This window comes from Talpa europaea, assembly GCF_964194135.1.
Source record: "Talpa europaea genome assembly, chromosome: 5".
Classification (NCBI taxonomy): domain Eukaryota; kingdom Metazoa; phylum Chordata; class Mammalia; order Eulipotyphla; family Talpidae; genus Talpa; species Talpa europaea.
In genome coordinates, this window is record NC_140071.1 from 37,577,675 (window position 1) to 37,599,663 (window position 21,989).

The following is a 21,989-nucleotide window of genomic DNA, read 5'->3' on the forward strand; positions in this document are numbered from 1 at the left end:
AATGATAAAGGAACAAAATTAAAGCACAAGTAGACAAAAACTAAACAAACATATGATGAAAATCCACATTCTTTTTTCAGCAAGCCAATTGTTGAGTGAATAAGAAAGTTACTCAAGTTGCATTTCCTACATAGTATAATATTAAAGATCTATGGGCTGCCAGAGTAAGAACAAAGAAAAAGTAAATGACAAGATGAGCAGAACAATAACAGACAGAGAGCCCTAACAACAGAGGGATCTGGTGTGGAAGTCAAAAGGATTTAAGTGTCCAGACGGGAGGTGACTGGGGTCTGGGAGAACATATATGGACACAGGGCTGAGGAGGAAGGAGGGGTACACATGGAAATAACATACAATGAGATAAACGATCTGATTCCTATTCAGCAAAGTGACAAAAGGGAACAGTACCTAAAGGCTTCAATGCCAGAGAAAGCAGCAGTCTGGCAGCAGAGAAAAAGCATAATAGAGCCTATATTTGTGTTATCTCCTTCATTTTCTTAAAATCATTTACTTTGCATATTTTAACTTCCATGAGTTCAACTAGACCCAAATATGTCTCCCAAATCCAATTTCTTATCTTCTGCTAATGTCAGCTCCACACACTCCTAGCCTGGGCCATTGCAAGCTATTGCATCCAAGGATACTACATGCCAGAGTTGCTGGGGGATGGGGGGGGGGTGGGGGGGTTGGGGGTTGTAAAACGTGCCTTTGATCATCACTTGCCTTTGAAATGCCTTCAAGGATTTCTCTGTCTCAATAATGCTCAGAGTTCAGGGATCTCCAGGAGTCCTTGAGATCCTTTAAGAGCGCCTGGGAGGTCAAAACTATTTTTATAATGGTACTAGATATTGTTTATCTACTTCACTCTCTTTCCTGAGTGCACTGTAGGATTTTCCAAGGCTGTATGACTAATATTAGTGCAATAGGCTGACTAGAGATGCAGACATAAGAGTTCACATTCTGTTTATTAAACCAGACATTGAAGAGATTCAAAACAAACAAACAAACAAACAAAAGCAATACCACTCTTTTTCAAAGGTTTTGTTTGGGAAAAGTTTCTTTTCCAAATAACAGATATGTCATTTAGGTTCACAACATTTATTACTTCCACAATATTTATTACTTTAGTGAATAAATCTCTTTACAATTTCTGTTTTAATTTCCAATAAACATCAACAGATTTTATCCAATCAAACAAAAGTTCTTCAAGGTCATCAGATCTTTAAAGGGTAATAAGTGCCTATGACCAAACTGTAAACCACTGGACCATCTGCAACACAGTTCAAATTCTGGCTTGACATTATAGGCCCTCTTGTTTAGATTCTACTATGTGTTTCTAACCTTACCACCACCACCACATCCTGAGTCAAATTCTCTGACCCTACCACTCTAGTCTGTGCATTGCACCCTCAATGTCATAGGGACTTCTGTCTTTCTCTTGCACTCATACCTTTCCCCTTGCTCACAATATTTCCTACCTATCCTACCAGGTGCCGTTCAAGCCCCATCCTGGACTCTTACCCAATTCTACAATCACACTACAAATGGTATTAGTCCTTTACCTTAAATCACTAACTTAGTATTTTTCTTCTTTCTCCAATCTCCTTTAAAGATGAGGAATTCTTCACAATTTTAAATAATGACTCATAATATCTAATTAGTAACTGCTGCTTCTCAATTCATACAGAATTGCTGTGTCTCAACTTATTAGTGGGACCTTGGTTCATCAAGACTCAAGTGCTGAGTCCCATCAGCTTGATTTCCAAGTCCCTCTGGGCACCTGGACAGGAGACACGCTGGCTCATTGAGCATGGCCCTGTCCTCTTCACAACTGCTTTGGGACATAGTCCCACAGTCTCATCATGCCAAAAGCCCTTAGCTTCTTAATTTATTATCACTGGCACAACCAAGATGTTTCTTAACAAACTTGAAATAATCCTATAGCTTCCCAACAGCATTGCCCCTTGGGTTCTCACTAAGACTTTTTTCTAAAACCACTGTGAATAAAAATAATGTTCGTATTTCTGATTTGTGGATTAAAGTGAAGAGGACCAAGCAAAGATTTCAGACTGTACTAGAAGCTTATGAAAGAGAATGAGGTGACATTTCTCAGGATTATTTTCTGCCTTTTTAACAGTTTTTAAATGCAGATTCTGTTATACCCTTATGAATGCTTCCGTATTTAATAAATATGTATATGATGTCATTCTCCAAACAAAAGAAATTACTTTTCTTTCTTGATCCTTCACTAGCATTTCACCCCATATATTAGCCATTGTGATTATTCTAAAGCACGATGCCCAGTTAAAAAGTGTTAGTTCTTCTGAAATTCTAGGATTTCTGGACATGTTATAAAAATCATGATTGTATATCCTTATTAAAATACCCAGTATCTGACAATGTGCCATTACATCTTACTCAATGATGTTGCAATCATTCTATCTTTCCATGATGTCTTTAGGATAGCTGAGCAGTCAAAAATCCCTTACCTATTCCTGAGGCTGGTGTGAAGGAATGAATCCTGTTAACATTAGTGTAGTCCAAGGATTGAAAATATCTGAAAGAAGACTGTCCTCTCTCCCAGATGAAAATATCAGTTGAATTTTGGTCACCTATAATAATAGAATAAAAGTCAAATCTGAAGGCAAAACTTAAGGGAAAAATGACCAAAATGACAGTAAAACTATAATAAAATATTAAATTACCAAAAAAAAATAGTAGTACATCCTCAGAATTCATTTTGTTAAACAAATAGCACTTACAAGGGAACACTTAAAAAGCTTTTTGCATTTACCACATGAAGTATGTACACTTACTTCATGGTTAGTCACCAACTGTGATCTGATATTAAAGAACAAACAATGGTAAATATTCTGTTTTTTTGGGGAATGCTGAAATTTTATCTACTAAAATTTCACTAAGCAGAACAGAGCATATTTATATTTAGAGAACAATTTGAAAGAGCCTTATCAAAAATTACTAAAAATATTCTTTATTACTACTGTAAATTATCCATAGCACCCCAAGGACAATCATATAAAAAGTTACCTTTTTGTGTTGTGGGCATAAGGTCTTCATAGATATTTCCACTTTATCTACCTACCCCCAACTTTACTTTAATATAGCTTTGAAGTAGTAGTTCAGAACACTTAAAGATTATGACTATAAATTATATTTTATTTTGATATCCACTTGAGGTAAGTTGACACATAGCCATGAAGAAATATTCTATGTACATTATCTTAAAAAGTATTATAACATTCATAAATAGAATATACTATATGAATGGTATATAATTTTAGTAATAACTATTTACACATTAAAAATACTACCTCTTCTCACCTAGAAAGATAGCTCTGGCAAAAATTAAGTAAATATCATCTCCTGAAGTCAAGGCCGCAACTTGGGTTGTCCCACTGATCGGAACTTGTTGAAAACTTATAAACTCACTGCCAGACCATCTGAGTACCAGGGAATTTGGCCTGGCATCAGTCTGGGAAATGGCTAGGAATACAGCACCTCCTCTGGTGAACAAGGCCATGCTTAGCACACCTCGGACAGGGAGTGTCTGATGCAGCACGAAGCTGCTTCCATCCCATCTGAAGACCTGCAGGAATGTTCAGATACAAAACCTTCATGATGTGGAATTTAGTATTTGTAAGAATTTACTCAATTATCATGTTTACTTTTCTTGACCCTTTTCTTAAGAGAATATTTTCATAAATAAACAACAAAACTTATGGTCTCACTGTCTTCTCCATAGAGTGTGAGTGTGAGTGTGTGTGTGTGTGTGTGTGTGTGTGTGTGTGTAAGAGAGAGAGAGAGAGAGAGAGAGAGAGAGAACACATTTAGAGTAAAATGAAAATAAATCCGTTCAAATATATCTTGGAAGGGGACAGTAACAGAAAGAAAAAGAGAAAACCAAAAGCAGGAAGGAATTCATTCAAATACAAAAAATACAGAACTGGAAAAGAAATTTTCTATTGTAATATTATTCACTAATCAAGCAAAGAATATAAAGAGAAACACCTCAACCTTTTAGTCCTGAGGGTGGCATTGCATGCAAGGTTTCAGCATGAGAGTTCATATATTTAAAATTAAAAGAAAATCCCAAATTTACCTAGTTTCTTACACAATCTGGTCAATTTTACAAGAATTACATTTATTCAGTCAACAACTGGCCAACTTAATATTATACTAGAATGTCTGGATAGATAGGCTCCTCCATATTAATGTTATTAACTAGTAGGAAAGTGCAAATAATAAATACATCAGTAACTAAATGCATGATTTTTAAATTGAGACAAGCACTGAGGATTGAGAGCACTGTGAGGATAGTGTGATAGAGAATTACAGGTCTAAGAGAGAAATCAAGTTAGAAAGAACATGATAAAAGTGTCTGCCATGATAAAATTTTTCTGTCTATGGCAGAAAAATCTGAAGACTGGTCTGACTGGAAGGAAGCTGACAGCACTGGTGGAACAAAGAAAGTAAGATTGAAGAGATAATATCATGAAGTATCTTTCACTAGGGTGACCATATAATCTATCACGGGATCCTTTTACATAACAACAATTGTACCAGGATAATAATATCTAGACAACAGTACTGTGCTGGGCAATTAAGGACACATGGGTACTCTATGTCCTTAACATGGGTATACATCCATATTAAGTAATTTAGAATTTATTGATGTGGAATTGGGAATCATTGGATAGTTTTTAAATAAGGAGCAACATGAATCAATATATTTAAAAGATTAGCTACCCAAAGGAGAAGGGATTAGAGGTCAGAGAGGTCTACTCCAATAGCACAGATAAGAAAATATGGGGACCTGTAAGGAGGGAATAGTAAAGATGGAAAGAAATATCTGTACTCCGTATTACTGGTAGATAGAGTAAAAAACAACTAATAGTTATTAGATGTGAGTGAATAAAAAGGAGTAGCAGAAAGACCTGATGTTCTATTTAAGAAACTGCATTGATGGTGTTATTTCATGAGATTAAAGCAGTAACTGAAAAAAATTTCATAGAGAAAATCGGGACTTCTGTTTGGGACATGTTAAATCTTAGACACTTAAAATAGATTTCAGTGGAGATACAAATAGGCAGTTAGAGATATAAATCTGGAATACAAAGGAAAGACTATGGATAAATTTGGAAGACAACCTATAGCTGACATTTAAAGCCAAAAAGTACCCAGAGTGAGTGAAGAGAAAAGAAAACTGAACTAAAATTAAAACTAAGAAGTCCAAGTTATCAGTTTGGGAAAAGGAAGAAGAACTAACAATTGAGACTGAGAAGGATAACAGAGATAGAAGAAAAACATGTGAGCCATCTTCACTTCTTAGAAGTCAATCAAATTTCTCTTAGAGATCAAGAGGTGATTTAAATTTGATGATGAGATGACTCAATGCTGATGGGAAATTACAAAAGATGACAGAAAACCAGCCAGTGGTTCTGATGACACAGTTGTCATCAGTACCCACGAGGAAATAAAAACAAAGCAAGAAGAAATTCTTTAAGATATCTTACTATAGCAAGGAGAAAAATGAAACAGTAGAGGAGGATGAGATCTAGATAGCAATTTCTTTTAAGCTTGGCTAGCCTGCATTTATGCTAATTGTAATAATAATATAAAAATAGGTTAGTGATACAGGACACAGACTATCTCAACCTTATGAAGGCAAGAGAGTCACTATGTGAGGAACCAGCTTTCACAGAAGAAATGCTTCCTCCTTTGTAACAGGAGGGAGGAATAAGACAAGGTTTCTGAATTTGGTCCTAGCAAAGTAAGTAATATCCTACCCGGTAGCTTTCATTGCAACCAAGTTATTAGCTGGAAGTGAGAAGATGAGACGCAGGCATGGAAGCCTGAAGAATGACAAAAATTGTTAAATAAACATTACTGGGATTATAAGATACAGTTTACTGCAGAAATGAGAATCTCTGGACTGATGTTGACTGGTAATAAATTTTCAGTGAGACCATCCATTCAGTATGATTTTTCTCCATGTTTTCAAACACAATTATATTCTGATTAAATGTTCACGCTAAAGATTACATGTGCACTGGCTTTTGAAGACAATACAATATTTATAATTCTACTGCTTAAAATCAACTGTGACTAATCAAATTCTACATCACACTGTACTACCATCAAATTAGTTTTCTTTTATACTAAGCCAACAGACCATGCCTTTGATGAGTTTCTATTTATAGTATTAGAAAGAAAAAAAAGCATTTTAAAAGAATCAAACCTGAGTTAATTCAGAATCTTCTCTTTGACTGGCAACGATTAAGTAACCTTGACCATCTGAAGTAAAATATCTTACTTGAGAACTTTCTGAAATAATGATCGTTTGCACCTGTAAGGAAGACAGAGCAATGGGGACAATTTGTTTTTTTTTTTGTTTGTTTTTTTTTTAATAGAGGCATGTTTTATTTATTTGTTTGTTTGTTTGTTTATACACACACTGGGTACAGTCAGAAGCGCGGGAGGGTGAGAGAATTCACCAGAGCTAGAGCCGGGAGCAGAGCAGGCAGAAGGACCGAAGTACACTGCTGAGGGGAGCAGCGGGCGGCAGGAGAGTTCTGCACGCCATGTGGGACCCTCCTCCGGTGGCCGGGGAGCAGCCAGGGATCGAACCGGCGCCGCAGAGGCCGCGGGCAGCTTCGCAACCCAGCGCTCAACCGCTGGGCCACAGGGGAGGCCCGACAATTTGTTTTTTTAAGATTTATTTATTTATACAAGAGCTAGGCTACAGGCCAAAGACACGGGAGGGTGAGAGGATTCACCAAAGAGAGAGCGGGGAACAGAGCTGGCAGACTGACTGAAATACACCGCTGAGGGGAGCAGTGGGTGAGACAGGCGAGGTCTGCCACACCATGTGGGTTGCTCCCTGGCCGGCCAGGAATCGAACCGGTGCTGCAGAGGCTGCGGACAGCTTCACAGCACTGCTCTCAACCCCTTGCACTACTGGGGATGCCCAGGGGAAATTTTTAAAAGAAAATTTAACTAAGAAAGGTTCTGATTACAAAAATAACAGTAATATCACAATAACAAAACAAACTAGCATTTGAAGGTCAAAACTTGAAAACTCATTCTGATCCTTTGATATGCACATGTAGGTGTAATTTAAAGACAGACAAAAATATTCCTGGATCAAGACATCTTACTAAAATGTGTATCAACTTGAAAAAAAAGTCCGTCCATTTGTACATTAACATAGAACACACATTATCTGCCACTTAGATCTTACAAATCTGTTTTTTTTTTTTTAAGTAATCTATTAATAAGTGAAGTTTCTTTACCAGCAGTAATTTGAGTCCAGAGGTGAATGTATACACACTGTTAACAGAAGGTTTTTGTTTATTTCTTTCTTCATGAGTAATCACAAGGTAGGGAGAAGGACCAATATTAAAGGCCTCACAAGTTTTAGGATTTTTTATATTTAAATCCTGGGGAAAAAAGAAGAAGAAAAATAAATTAATGAGTATTTGTACATGTACATATTACTTTGTGCACTGTAGCATAAATGTTTACCTCAAGTGGAACAAAAATCCCTTGCCATCGATAAATAGTAGAAGATAATTTTCTTAACATAACACCATATGTTGAATCTTCCAAAGTAAAGAAACACCAACCGGAAGCTGATGTATCCAAAAAACTTTGAAATATGGAAAATACAGCATCTGTTCCCTCTGAAAGACAAACATGATTAATCAGGTTGTAATTCCTTCTACACTTATTGTTTAAACAGTGAGACCACTGACTTTGTTAGTAGAAATAAAGATCTATCCATGATGTGAGTGTATGAGAAATAAATAAGAATTTGTTAGTACTCAGCACTATTTCCAGTTTTCAAAAAATTTTTGTAAATACTAAATGCATATTTTAAAGGGAAATATGCCAAGTATGATTTTTATCAACTTTCAAAAAGATGATATAAAAATATCTGAGAATTTTTTAAATAATGACCATCTTTTATAGAAACATGTTAAATATCAGTTTTCAAATCTTGCACTATTAATTTGAAACTATGACCATCCAATTTCCTATTTTTCATGTCACTTCTTTTAAGGATGCCAAAACAGGTCCTCCCTGGTGGCTCAGAGGTTAAAGCCAATGCTTTCAAGTTATGGGCAGCCACTGCAGAATGAGTTTGATCCTAGGCCAGGGAGTTAGCCCACATGGAGAGGCAGACCTCTCCTATCTTGCCCACTGCTCCCCTCAGCAGTAGGTCTGCCTGTTCTGCTCTCCACTGTCTCTGGTGAATCTTATCATCCCCCGCACCTGTGGCCTACACCCCAGTTCTTATATGCATAAATAAAAATAAATCTTTAAAAAAAAAAGAATGCCAAAACAGACTCACATGTCTTAAAACTCTGTATTCTCTCTATATATTTATTACATCATCCTTCATTTTTTGATCATACAATTGTAGGGCTCCAGACTTCTGCCTTAAGTTTCTTACTTCCTCCCGCTTATTCCTCTAACCCAGCTCTGTGTAATCAACTTCATTCATTTGTTCTTAGTTCAAACTTTGCTATCCAGGGAAGCATTCCCTCAGGTCCTCACAACACTTAGAATTTCCATTTTAAAACATTTGCTATACTTTAAACTATACATTGATTTTTTGTCCTCATTTCTGTTGTCCCTTAAATTCTAAGCCCCATGAATTCAGTATCATGCCTGACAGGTGAAAGCCACTCATTATTGGTGAATACAATAAAGGAATCAGAGGTCTGTTCTCCATTTTCAACAGCTTCATAGAATATAATTCATGGGGGGAAATGTACATCTTAAACATGCAATCTTTCTTGGTTATAGAATTTTGTTCTCATAAGAAACTAAACATACTCATGCCAAATGCTGTTTCAGATATTGTCTCCCACTCCACACTCACAGCTAAATCAATGCCATTAATACGGGATACGTTCAAATACACAGTTCTGTTGGCTTCTTCAATATCTACAGAGGTGGCTCTAAAAGATATAAATGGATTTTGAAAAGCAGAGAAAAATAATTTTTATATATTAAAATATATATTACATTACTAGTATACATTTAATACTCTTAAGTGTACACAGGCCAAGATGAGATCGCAAATTTTATACAACAGAAAATCTAGACTATAAAGTTGAAAAATAAAACAGTGGAAGAGCGCACAATGGACTGTGGTAGAGGACTCTGGGGCTTCGATGGTGGAAAAGCTAGGGGGACCACACCTGAAAGGAGAAATCCTATGTTGTGGAAAACAGACAAGCAATGTAAAAATTAAACAAAGCTCAAAAACATTCATTTATGAAATTTTTTGAAAAAGCACAAAACATAGCGCATTGATACTATTATCCTAAGAAAACACTGGCTGTCAGTGACTTCAGTAACTTCACACTACATATTTTAAAAAATAAATAAACTTTCATCTAAGTTTCTTCTCACATAAACCAAAACATTTCAGAGAGAAAAAAAGTGAGTCAGGATATTCTTAGCATACTAATGAAACTAGATCTACTAGAATATTTCTAAGATACAAAACAAAGATTAGCTTCCACAAGGAGTTTTAAACTATAATCATATTTATACCTGTTTCAAGAGTCATTCATTTCATTTACCCACCTACATAAAATTCACATATCTCACTTTTTATTAAAATATTGTAGGCCTTAACCTGAAATTATAAAGTGAAAAAATAAGAATTCTAACTACACCAATTTTTAGGACATAATTAGATTATGAAAGGGCATATGGCCTCCTCTCTGGACCTATCTGCTAGAGTTCATTTCAAAGATCCCCTTTAAAATACAGTACAAAGATCAGTTTCCTTGTGATTTTCTTTATGCCAAAAACATTTCCTGCTTAGCATCAGAAGTGATAATATCCTTAGGAATAAATAATACCTGTTTGCAACTGCAGAGATACTGAAAAGCCCCAGAGGGGCCTGGTTTTGCAAAATGGTTATCAGAGTCTGAACATGTGCCCCTAGTCTAGCACCTCCAGTTGGATTAAACAAGGTGCAAACAAAAAGCTCATCCTTCTCTGGTTCTGTGTCCAATATGGCAGATATGTGCAGTGCCTAAAAAGAAAATGAAAAGGTCCAGTTAACTAGAATTCAGTATTTCTGCAAAACATACAGAGAAATTTATAAAAAAATTTGACAACAGAATAATGTTTTAGAAAACATGACTTCTGATTTACTTTAATACCGATCCCCATAATTTAACTGTTTCAAGTTACTAAAGATTTTCAACACTATGATGTATAGTAGTCAAGTATCTAAAATATATGGCATTTAAAAATAACACTGAGTTAAAAATTGTATTTGTCTTCCTTTTTTGAAGTCTTCATCCTACCTTAGCTAGGCAGCTGCAGTATTAGTCTTATTCTGGTCTGTATTAGTGTTATTAGTCTTACTCAGTGAAAAAAGCCAGTTATAGCCATTAAGACACAAATTAGAAACAATTCATTTGATTTTCAACAGAAAAATGGATAAACAAATAGCCTTTATTCAATGAGATGCTACTCAGTAATAAAAAAAAAAAAGAACCAACTACTGATGCGTACAACCATGCAGATCTGAAAAATTATATTGCAAAAAGAAGTCAGACACAAAATTGCACATACTGAATGACTCTATTTATGAAGCTCAAGAACCAGCAAGATGAGTCTTCAAAAAAAAACAGAATGTAGTTTCCTCCAGCAAATAAAAGAGATAAAGAGAAAATTTAGGGGTGATGGCAATAGTTCACTATCTTAATCCATGGAGATGTTAATGTGTGTACATATCTTCAAAGCAATTGAGCTATACATTTAAGGTCTGTGTGTTTTACTATTAGATACCAAAATAAAAACATATGGGTAAATGTCGTTATGTCGGTAAAAGAAAAATTTATTTAATCTAATTTGCTGTTAATTTACCTAATGAATAGAAAGGTCTTTAAACTAAAAAAGGCTTTTAGAAAATAAACCACAATGGAAAAAATGTAAGTATATAAGAAAATTAAACTAAAACTTAAAGCCCTTTTCAAAAAGAAAAAATGTGAAGGTCAAGCAATAAAAAAATCCTAAAATACTTCAAATTTGAATTCTAACTTATAGTAGCAAGAACAGAAAATTATTAAGATATAGAAATGGAGGTTCAGATCATAAATTTCTCCGAGTATAGATTACATTTATAAATAATCCCAAATCCAACATTTTTTCCTCCTATAAGCTATTCCTATCCACATAGGATACCCTGCTTCCCAAGCAGTCTGATGGATGTAAGCAGTTATATTTGCTTAACAAAAATGTGGCTAAAAGTAACGAATGTTTGCCTGGGGTTAAATATCAAAATGAATGGTTCAGTGGTTTTGCAGTTGACAATTTAAACAATAAAATATTAAATGTGTCATTTTAATATACTTAAAACTTCAACTAGCAATTCAAAATGTTTTCTCTATCATTTTCCCATCCCTCTACCCTATTAACAGCACATTTTCCATTTGTACTTTATACAAACTAAATTACACAATAATACTTTCACAAAGTAATCTCACATCTTTTATCATTAAGTTAGGTATATTTTTTTTTCTTTCCAGAATCCAGGATGTTCCAAGAGATAATTTTGTAAATATTAAAGATAATCATTCAATGTCAGTAAAGGGTCCTACTGTACCTTGAGTCGAACACCTTCTTCTAAAACAATATAGCCTTTGGAAGGAGTCAGATCTTTAGACTCCATTGAAGAATTCACTTCTGTCACAATGAACTGAACTGTCACAGTTCCAAACAGTCCTTGGGCAGGTTCCCGAACAATATACAATACTGCAACACTCTCCTGCACATAGAGAGCTGTTGGTTCTCTTAGAAAAAAGTGTTCACTGTTGTTGAATGACAGAACTCCAGGGCCATCATCATTAGCAAGGATAGTAATTAAAGCTGTCAAAATAAAAGTATTAAAGCAATAAATGAAAATAAAATGGGTAGTGTGTGCATGTATAAAACTACTGGGAAGGGTAAATATGTATGTTTCACTCTGTACTAGGTTAACTCTTCTCTAAGTTATGTTAGAAACAAAGCACCTTTTTTTAAAGCATTCGGTAAAATTCCATAGTCGCTCATGTTATAAAAATACTTAGTAGTTGATTTTAATCAAATCAACTCAAAATGGATTAAAGAACTAGACATAAGACCTGAAACCATAAAATATATAGAAGGAAATATAGGCGAAACACTACGTGATTTGCACATCAAAGACATCTTTGCAGACACATCACCCAAAGCAGTGATAGTGAAGGCAAAGATAAACAGCTGGGACTATATCAAATTAAAGAGCTTTTGCACAGCAAAAGAGACAATAACAAAAACAAAGAGAAACCCCACCAACTGGGAGAACATTTTTGCACCCAACACTAATGATAAAGGACTGATCACAAAAATCTGCAAAGAGCTGATGAGACTCAACAACAACAAAGAAAATAATCCAGTCAAAAAATGGGCAGAAGAGCTTAAAAGAAACTTCTCTGAAGAGGAAATGCAAATGGCCAACAGGCATATGAAAAAATGTTCAACATCACTTGTCATCAGGGAAATGCAAATCAAAACTACCATGAGATACCATCTTACACCAGTGAGAATGGCACATATTAAAAAAACTAGCAACAACAAATGTTGGCGAGGGTGTGGAGAAAAAGGAACTCTTCTGCACTGTTGGTGGGAGTGCAAACTGGTCCAACCACTGTGGAAAGCTGTGTGGAGATTTCTGGACCTACTAAACATAGAGCTTCCATATGACCCAGGAATTCCACTCCTAGGTATTTACCCAAAGGACACAGAAACATCAATTCCAAAGAACACCTGCACCCCTATGTTTATAGCAGCACTGTTTACAATAGCTAAGCTTTGGAAACAACCCAAATGCCCAAAAATAGATGACTGGATCAAGAAGATGTGGTACATATATACCATGGAATATTACTCAGCATTCAAAAAAGATAAACACATGCAATTTGCTGCAACATGGATGGCGCTGGAAGGGATCATGCTCAGCGAAATAAGCCAAAAAGAAAAAGAAAAATACCGGATGGTCTCACTCATAGCAGGAATCTAGAAAACTTAAATAAGGGACCAGGAAAATGAATAACTATAAGAAAGTGAAAATCAAAATCAACAAAAAACTATGAACCAGAGACACTTTTAGGGGGGCGGGGGCGGGAGGGGAGGGATTGGGGTCAGAATGGGGGGCTGCAATTGTATGGGGAATATAACAATAAAATTTATAAAAAAAAAAAATACTTAGTAAACCTTGAAATAAAAGGCAGCTTCCTCAACTGAAAAAGCATTCTCTCGTAGAAGTCAAAAGCAAATATAAAACTTAATGGCGAAACACTAGAAGCAGTGCCACTAAAGACAGAAAACAAGACAATAATGTCCATCATGACTGTTACTGTTCTACACTGTTCTGGAGCTACAAGCCAGGTAACAAGTATAAGAACTATGAAAAGGAAGAGTGTCAGAACTGTTGCTCTTTCTGGATGACATGATTGTCTTCTTAAAAAGCAAAAGAAAAAAAGCATTAGCTGAATAATTGAGTGCAAACTATATGCAGTGTAACCTTCAAAGAGCAATGGCTAATTTTTACTGCCACCAACTGGTAATATCAATAACTGAAAAAAATAGTTTAAAAATTGTTTAACCTGTATTGACTAGTTTAATTTGCACTATGAAGTTGAGTCTATTGTTCTCATTTTACAGAACCAACAACTGGAGAACAAACAGGTAATTTGATGAAGTTCACATAGTACATAGTGCAAAATGGCAAGACTGGGGCACAGAGCAGGGAAATCTGTTTCAGAGCATGGTTATTAAAATGTTGTATCTCTACACATTAGCATAACTTTTTAAAACATAAGAATAAAGGGACCTCATTAATAATAGCAAAAATATTTGGAGGAATTAAAGTAAAAAATATGAAAGTCTATATGAAACCAACTAAAATGCTCATGTCTGATATGGCAAAAGCTATCAGTGCCTCATCCCTACCCCTCAGGTCCACTCCTGGTCACCTTCAGCAGTTCCTTTTGGCTTTGGTTTCTCTCTACATGAGGACAGCTTCAGCTCAACATGAGTCACTCCAGAACTACTGGGGACTTAGAGCCCAAAACTGATCCTCAAACAATGAGGGGCAGCAGTTGGTAAATGAATGTCAGTTACCTTCCTTCTCACTAGAACAGTCCAGAGCTTTGTTCAGAAGCATGCCAGCAGACAGAGCCCCAGCTGCCCGTGATGGTACTGTTCATTAACAGAGCTGTTAATCAGCTTTCCTCTCTTTCTCACTACTTCATTTCTCACCATGTCTACTTCCATCTAAGTCTTTGTGCATCCTTAAAAGCAAACCCTGAGACATACTAAGGTAATGATATGAAAGATGTAAATTAATGGAAAAGCATATCATATTTCTAAATGGAAAAATACTATAATGATGTTCAGTCCATCTAAATGAATCTAAAATTTGTATTTTGCCTCTATCAAGATAGTTTTCTTTGGAACTCAATTCATTGATTGCTAAGTCCAAATGGAGGGACCACTTGAAAGAGTAAGTGAGATGATGTAGAGAAAGAAAATAAAAAGTATTAAAAGTTAACTTTTTAAAATTGAATTTAGAACTAAAGCATGGGGCGGGGATGCAGGTAAGAGGACGAAGGAAAGAAGGAAGCATGAAGGAAGACGGTGGTGGACTATGGGCGATTTGGTGGCCAGTACCCTGTGGTGGTGGTGGTGGTGGTGGTGATACCTGATAGGGAGAATCCTAAAGTTATCACAATTAGAAGAATTTAAATTATTATTTAAAAAAAAGTATTTGGCGGCCTCCCCGGTGGCGCAGTGGTTGAGCACTGGGTTGCGAAGCTGCCCGCAGCCTCTGCAGCACCGGTTCAATCCCCAACTGCTCCCCGGCCACCACAGGAGGGTTCCACATGGCGCGCAGACCTCTCCTGCCGCCCGCTGCTCCCCTCAGCAGTGTACTTCGGTCCTTCTGCCTGCTCTGCTCCCCGCTCTGGCTCTGGTAAATTCTCTCACCCTCCCATGCTTCTGACTTACCCAGTGCTTGTATAAATAAATAAAAATAAATCTTAAAAAATTTTTTAAAAAATATTTGGCCTAAAAAGTAACAAAATGTAGTTTGAAGCAATGATAAATGAATCTGTAATTACAACAACAATAGGTAAAGAGATAAAACAGAATCCAGAGGAAAAGCAGATAGCGAAAGAGGAAAAAGTTACATTGAAAAATTAATGGCTAAAAAAAAAAAAAAACAGAAAATCAATGGCTAATGGAGGCCCCATTTCCTATGTGATATTAGGGTACTGATTATATATCTAAGGTCACAAAGTTGTCCTGAATTTTACAGCAGTGAAAAAATTCATGACCCAATAATTAAATACAAATAAAAACTGAAAATATCAGAAAAAGACAATGAAATATTTTGTATGGGAAGAGCTATAGAAATAGAACTTAAAATCACAACAGGAGTTATGGTAACAGGGCATCCTACATTTCAAAACACAAACAATGTAAACCAACATTACCTCAATAAAAAGTACATTTATTAGGAATAAAGATAAGAATATATCAGAAAATATTTGGTTTTAAAATGTTCTGGTACAATAAAAGCCACTATAATAAAAGATAAAAGACACTAATAAAAGATAAAAGACAAATTACAAGAAATTATGACACATTTAGGAAGCAAAAGATTATCTCCAAAATATGATTTCTAGAAACAAGTAAAAAATCACAAAGCAGAGAAAAGCACATGTGATATAAAGTACCTAATCACAGAGAAAACGCAAGTATCCAACTTCAAACTCACTGATAGAAAAATATGCTCTATATAACCACATATTTTTCATTCATTAGAGCTGTTGTTTTTTAAAGTGATAACAGCCAAAGAAATTTCTGGTGAGGATTTGGAGAAACAGACATACTTTATGAAGTTTTGGAAACAGTATAAAAGTCCATTAATGAGGCATGGTTTAAGAAATTATCCTCTGTAAGAGAAACCCCACCGACTGGGAGAACATTTTTGCACACAACACTAATAATAAAGGACTGATCACAAAAATCTGCAAAGAGCTGATGAGACTCAACAACAACAAAGAAAATAATCCAGTCAAAAAATGGGCAGAAGTGCTAAAAAGAAACTTCTCTGAAGAGGAAATGCAAATGGCCAACAGGCATATGAAAAAATGTTCAACATCACTTGTCATCAGGGAAATGCAAATCAAAACTACCATGAGATACCATCTTACACCAGTGAGAATGGCACATATTCAAAAAACTAGCAACAACATGTTGGTGAGGTTGTGGAGAAAAAGGAACTCTCCTGCACTGTTGGTGGGAGTGCAAACTGGTCCAACCACTATGGAGAGCTGTGTGGAGATTTCTGGGCCTACTAAACATAGAGCTCCCATATGACCCAGCAATTCCACTCCTAGGTATTTATCCAAAGGACACAGAAACATCAATTCCAAAGAGCACCTGCACCCCTATGTTTATAGCAGCACTGTTTACAATAGCTAAGCTTTGTAAACAACCCAAATGCCCAAAAATAGATGACTGGATCAAGAAGATGTGGTACATATACACCATGGAATATTACTCAGCATTCAAAAAAGATAAACCCATGCAATTTGCAGCAACATGGATGGAGCTGGAAGGGATCATGCTCAGCGAAATAAGCCAGAAAGAAAAAGAAAAATACCGGATGTTCTCACTCATAGCAGGAATCTAGAAAACTTAAATAAGGGACGAGGAAAAAAAAATAACTATAAGAAAGTAAAAATCAAAATCAACAAACTATGAACCAGAGACACTCTATGGGGGGTGGGGGTCGGGGAAAGGAGGGATTGGGGTCAAAATAAGGGGGTTGCAATTGTATGGGGAATATAAAAATAAAATTAAAATTAAAAAAAAAAGAAATTATCCTCTGTAAAAGCATTTATTCTTCTGAGGCGTTTTTTATATTTTAAAGTTGAAAATTACAGTGTAAAGTAAACTTGACTGAGTCCAGCAACACATTTCTTCCATTCACTCATGGTGGTGTGCATGGACTCTGTAATTTGAATCAAAATTATATCAGGACTTAACAGTAAACACACCCTGTTCCTATTATGAAGGATGAGGAAGAATGCTGAGGACCATCTTGTGACATGAAACACTGCCTTAGGATGAAGCCAATACTCCAAAAGGCAAGGAGAAGAGACAAAACAACAGGATCTTTGGTCAGTGTGACTGGGTTCTATTATTAATTCACATAAGATTCTGAATCAACACATGATGTACATTCCTAGAGCCCTTCACATACAACCCTCTATACTCTACAGCAAAATGATTTCATCTCAGACACACAATAGAATTTAAAACAACAGCCACAGTCTAAAGAGAAAATGTTCTGAGTGTGAAATATCAATATAGCAATAAAAGCAAAATTAAGCTCAGGTTACTGGAAGTTCATTCACATTTTCACTACACATCAGATATTTTTAATTGGATTAATTGTTTGATTAACACTGGTTTACAACAATGTATATGATTTAGGGAAATAGGTTTACACCTCTTCAATGTATGTTATCACACCATGCCTACCACCAAAGTCCACTAGAATTCCTCCACCTTTTGCTATCCACCCCCATTCTACTCCTTTTATAGCCTTAGTTCCGCAACCTGATTAGCATTTGTAGATATGTTAGATATCATAATAACTGGTTTCATTTTAGTCCACATGTAGGTGCAATTATCCATTGCTTATATATGTTAGAAGGAGAAAGACAAATTAGCTTTTTCAACATAAAGGCCAATAACTTAGAAATACAAAGATTAATGAAAAGAATACCAAGGAACATTCAGCCAGTTGCTAAAATGGTAGGTTAAAGAGTCAGTCAACACTTAGTGTTCTAAATCCATTTCATTTATCTATTACAAGGAACTGAATTAAGTGACTTTTAAGAGTGCACCCAGTCCGAAAACCTACAGTTTTGCATGTCCATGAAGCATCCTCACTTTTTTTTTTTTTTGTTTTCACCTTTTTCAGCTGTCAGCATGATGCATAACAACCAGATAACTAGGATGACTGTCAGTAACAATGTCTTACTGTTCCAAACAAAGAATGTAACTCTATGATCTGCCCAAGGTATCTATACACTTTAACTCTATATGGAAACATTACAGCAGTTAAATGAAACTAAAACACCACCTTCCCTTCCTTCTATTGCTAAGCAGGAAACTGGAGTATTCAAATCCCAAAGTAAAGACCTTTACAAATTAAATAAACCCTAAAATAACTATAGGTATTATTTCATATTATTTTTGGTACCAACCTAATTGTGTTTTTTATACACAGGTACACATGCAGAGAGGCTAGAAGCACTGTTATACTATCATGAGACTTCAAAATGCTTAACTTAAAATACTTTTTATTCTATGCATAGAAAACCATCAAAACTCTCTAATCCCCTTTTATCTGCCTACATATGCAGCATGAGGAAGAGGGAGTTATTTATAAGAAATTATCAGTTACCTATTGTATTTTCACCCAGCTGTAGTCCAGGAGAAGGATTTGTTAAAATCAGTTGAAATTTTTCATCTCCTTCTGGAATATTATCATCAAGAATCATGATGTCAACACTTTTGTACCTTTCTCTATCAGCAAAATGAAGAATCTGACCAAAATAGTAAAAGTAGAGAGCATTACATTTATATATACTCTGGATTTTTAAAGGCTATACGAAAAGAAATACAATATAGCTTTTAAGGTTAAGCTAAACTTCCATAGGGATTTTTCCCTTTTTTTGGTATGATTTCTTTGTGTGTAATATGACAATATTAAGTTGAAAAAAGGTTATACAGGAAGGAAAAGCTTGGTTAAGGAATAAAAGGCAAGAAAAGACAAAACAAAAGGTGTTTTAAAATGCTAAAGGTAATTCAATAAATTAAAACAAAGAAATTAAAGAGTTAAAATTTTCAAGAATTAGAAACTTTAGGATGGTCTTACGATACAAATTCTTTGACATGATAAATTGTATTCTCCAGTATTACATTAAAAAGATGATTAATACATTGAATATCATATTCCTATAAAATAATGAATGGAAGAATACAGAATGTTCCTTAGAAAACCAAAAATTTATTTTTTTACTAAAATAAAGGGAGTTATTCTACCACTTGAATTTCTTCTGCTCTAATTTAATGCATTATTTTAAGATTTATTTACATAGGACCTAAAGCACTATAACTTTGAAGGAATAATGATCTTTAATTTGTAAAAGTGATCTTTGATTGATCTTGAGGCCCACCATTGGGGTGAAGATGTAATCCAGCCCCAGTTGCGCTTCCAAATTCTGAGCATACACAAACAGGGAAACATGACCAAGAGCCTCATTGCTCCTGTGGGCTACCAATGTCAAACTTCCTTGGGTTTCATTTACTTTGGATCTGCAATAAAACAGAAGACATTCATTTTTTTTTTCCCTTACAAACTTCTAGTTGGTGGTAAAGAATCTGAAACTCAGAAAAGGGCTTGCATGTGACATCAGGCTTACCTGCCGTGCTGCCATTCAATTATGCCTCGCGCACCATCATTGGCATCAATGATAATTTGTGCAGTCAAGCCCTCAGAATCTGAAAGAGCACAGAAAAATATTCTAAGTAAATGCTTGAAAAGAGAACTATTTGATATACATAAAGATGATCACTTTAAGACTGTATAATTCTTAATACAGGGGTATTGACAATATTACTCAAAAGTTGCTGAAGAAAATAGACAAATGCTTGTAACATCTGAACAAGGAAACCTCTTGCTACAAGAACAAGACTGACACAAATTTAATCAACTGAGATCAATATGAAATAAGCTTCTGGAGATTGTGGCTTTGTTTACATTATTTTAATCTATTTCAAGAGGAAAAGAAATGGGAGGTACAGTCAGAAAGAGAAAGAATAAAGAAAGAGAAAGGAGTAGAAGAGAGAAAGGCAGGAAGTATCAAAAAAATACACATGCAAAGAAGAGAAAGATAGGGAAACAATAAAAGATGTAACAGGTGGGAAAGAATGGGGAAAGGTTTGGTGGCATACAGACACGATTCAATAAATGTTTCTTATCTCTTTTTATTTTGTATTCTGTCCACCCAGTCAATATGTTGCCATTATCCACAATTCAGTCTCAAAATATTAACTAAACCTATTGCTTTTTGTTTTTAACATTTTGTCCTTTACCTTTTAAATTTCAGCTGCCTGTGAGGGAAAACAGTGGGAGGGTACAATTCTGAGTGAAGAACACATTTCAAGGAAACAATAAAAATCAGGACCTGTATCCATCAGACCAGAGAATACAGAGCAAGAAGTCTCAGTCCACCATTTTCATCTTGTAGGACTTTGGGGATGTTACTTAGCTTCAATCTGAGCTCCCTCATTGTGAAATGGGAAGGTGTAAGGAATGAGAGTACTAGCATACAAAGCAATTTGAAATAGGAACAAAAGTTAAACTATTCTAATGACCTCTAGTATGAATATGAAAGAAATGTGAAATACTTTCTCAGTTTTCTTTCTGTGAACATAGTTAACTCATGACAATTACTTGCTATAAAAAGTCTAAGTCATTGGAATTATTTATTTTCCAAAAGAACTGAAACTTTTCAAACAATATATTAAAAATAGATTATTCTCTTTAGACAGTTTCAACATAATTATATTGAGTCTCAAAATGAGGAACTCCTATTCCTCAGGTCACAAGTTTGGCGTGGCCATAGTTCTCAACTTTTAGCACAAATTAATTTTCTCTCTGCCCAAGGCACCTTCTAACCAAGGGGTAGGGCCAGGCTATGCCAGCAATGATCACCATCACCCGCTATAAAGTTGGGATATCCACAAGTTTCAAAATTTCTCAGTAATAAATGTTCAAACTGCAAAAAGTTATGTTTTAAAAATAAATCTTTTAAGTTAATCTACATTGATTTGTACTGAGGCTCCAATTTTACCTTTAATTCTTTAGTGAGTTAAGAGAAAAATACCTTCTGAAGAATTAAGTCTATTTTGGTCTACAAATTCAATTATAAAAAGATATACAATTTAAAAAGCATCACATAGTAATTTCTAAACTTCTTTAAAATATCCTATCAACACTGCAATATAGGGCCTCACAGTGGTGCAAGGAGTTAAGATGCAACCACTGAAGCTATCGCCAGTCACTGCAGCACTAGTTCGATCCCTGGCCAGCCAAGGAGCTACCCACATGACATAGCAGACCTCTCCTGGCTCGCCCACTGCTCCCCTCAGCAGTGTATTTCCATTGATCTGCCTGTTCTGTTCCCCACTCTGTCTCTCATGAATCCTCTCACCCACCAGGCCTCTGGCCTGTACCCCAGTTCTTGTACACATAAATAAATAAATCTTAAAAACTGCAATATATGATAATCTCTAGATTAAAACAGATCTTAAAAAGCCCATATTTTCACACACAGCTGAAATCAACAAACATCACAATCACTTCTGATTATAACAATGAAGTACCTTTACTTCATTTGAAGTAAAAAGAAAAAAAATGAAAAGCCATCATACCTAGTCTAGGAGGAAATGAAGTTAGAGGAGCCATGATAAGTTCAACAGAAGTTAAATTCACGAAGAAATATTCTTCTAGTTCTGGTATGTCATCCTGCAGAAATTACATTCATTAAGATCCCTATAATTATGATCTTAAAGTATTTACTTCTCACAAGTTTTTTAAATTATCTTATTAATAGAGATGCTTAAATAAGTATAAAGAAAATATAAAATATGAAAAAGCAGAAAAGATTTAAATTTAAAAAACTTAAACAGTATTAAAGTTATACCTGGTAAGGGGATGAGTTAAAAGTTGAATTATAAGACATCACTAATATTACATCACTTTTTACCTAGACCAATAAGTAAACCAATTCTATAACTATACACACCTAACATTTTAATATAGCATG

The 21,989-nt window shown here is 35.2% G+C and overlaps 1 protein-coding gene across 1 annotated transcript in view; it reads right to left on the bottom strand.

The window, feature by feature from the left end:
- The window catches only part of ADGRV1 (adhesion G protein-coupled receptor V1), a gene marked incomplete at both ends in the record, with an annotated part of 443,017 nt that overhangs the window by 330,799 nt on the left and 90,229 nt on the right, over window positions 1-21,989 (bottom strand). The window contains 12 exons of the mRNA XM_084233539.1: window positions 2,490-2,612; window positions 3,343-3,607; window positions 6,260-6,367; window positions 7,314-7,460; window positions 7,546-7,703; window positions 8,863-8,987; window positions 9,903-10,078; window positions 11,660-11,922; window positions 18,560-18,701; window positions 19,335-19,473; window positions 19,581-19,659; window positions 21,595-21,688. Coding sequence (XP_084089665.1) covers window positions 2,490-2,612; window positions 3,343-3,607; window positions 6,260-6,367; window positions 7,314-7,460; window positions 7,546-7,703; window positions 8,863-8,987; window positions 9,903-10,078; window positions 11,660-11,922; window positions 18,560-18,701; window positions 19,335-19,473; window positions 19,581-19,659; window positions 21,595-21,688 — 1,819 coding nt within the window. The remainder of the gene's footprint in view (window positions 1-2,489; window positions 2,613-3,342; window positions 3,608-6,259; window positions 6,368-7,313; window positions 7,461-7,545; window positions 7,704-8,862; window positions 8,988-9,902; window positions 10,079-11,659; window positions 11,923-18,559; window positions 18,702-19,334; window positions 19,474-19,580; window positions 19,660-21,594; window positions 21,689-21,989) is intronic.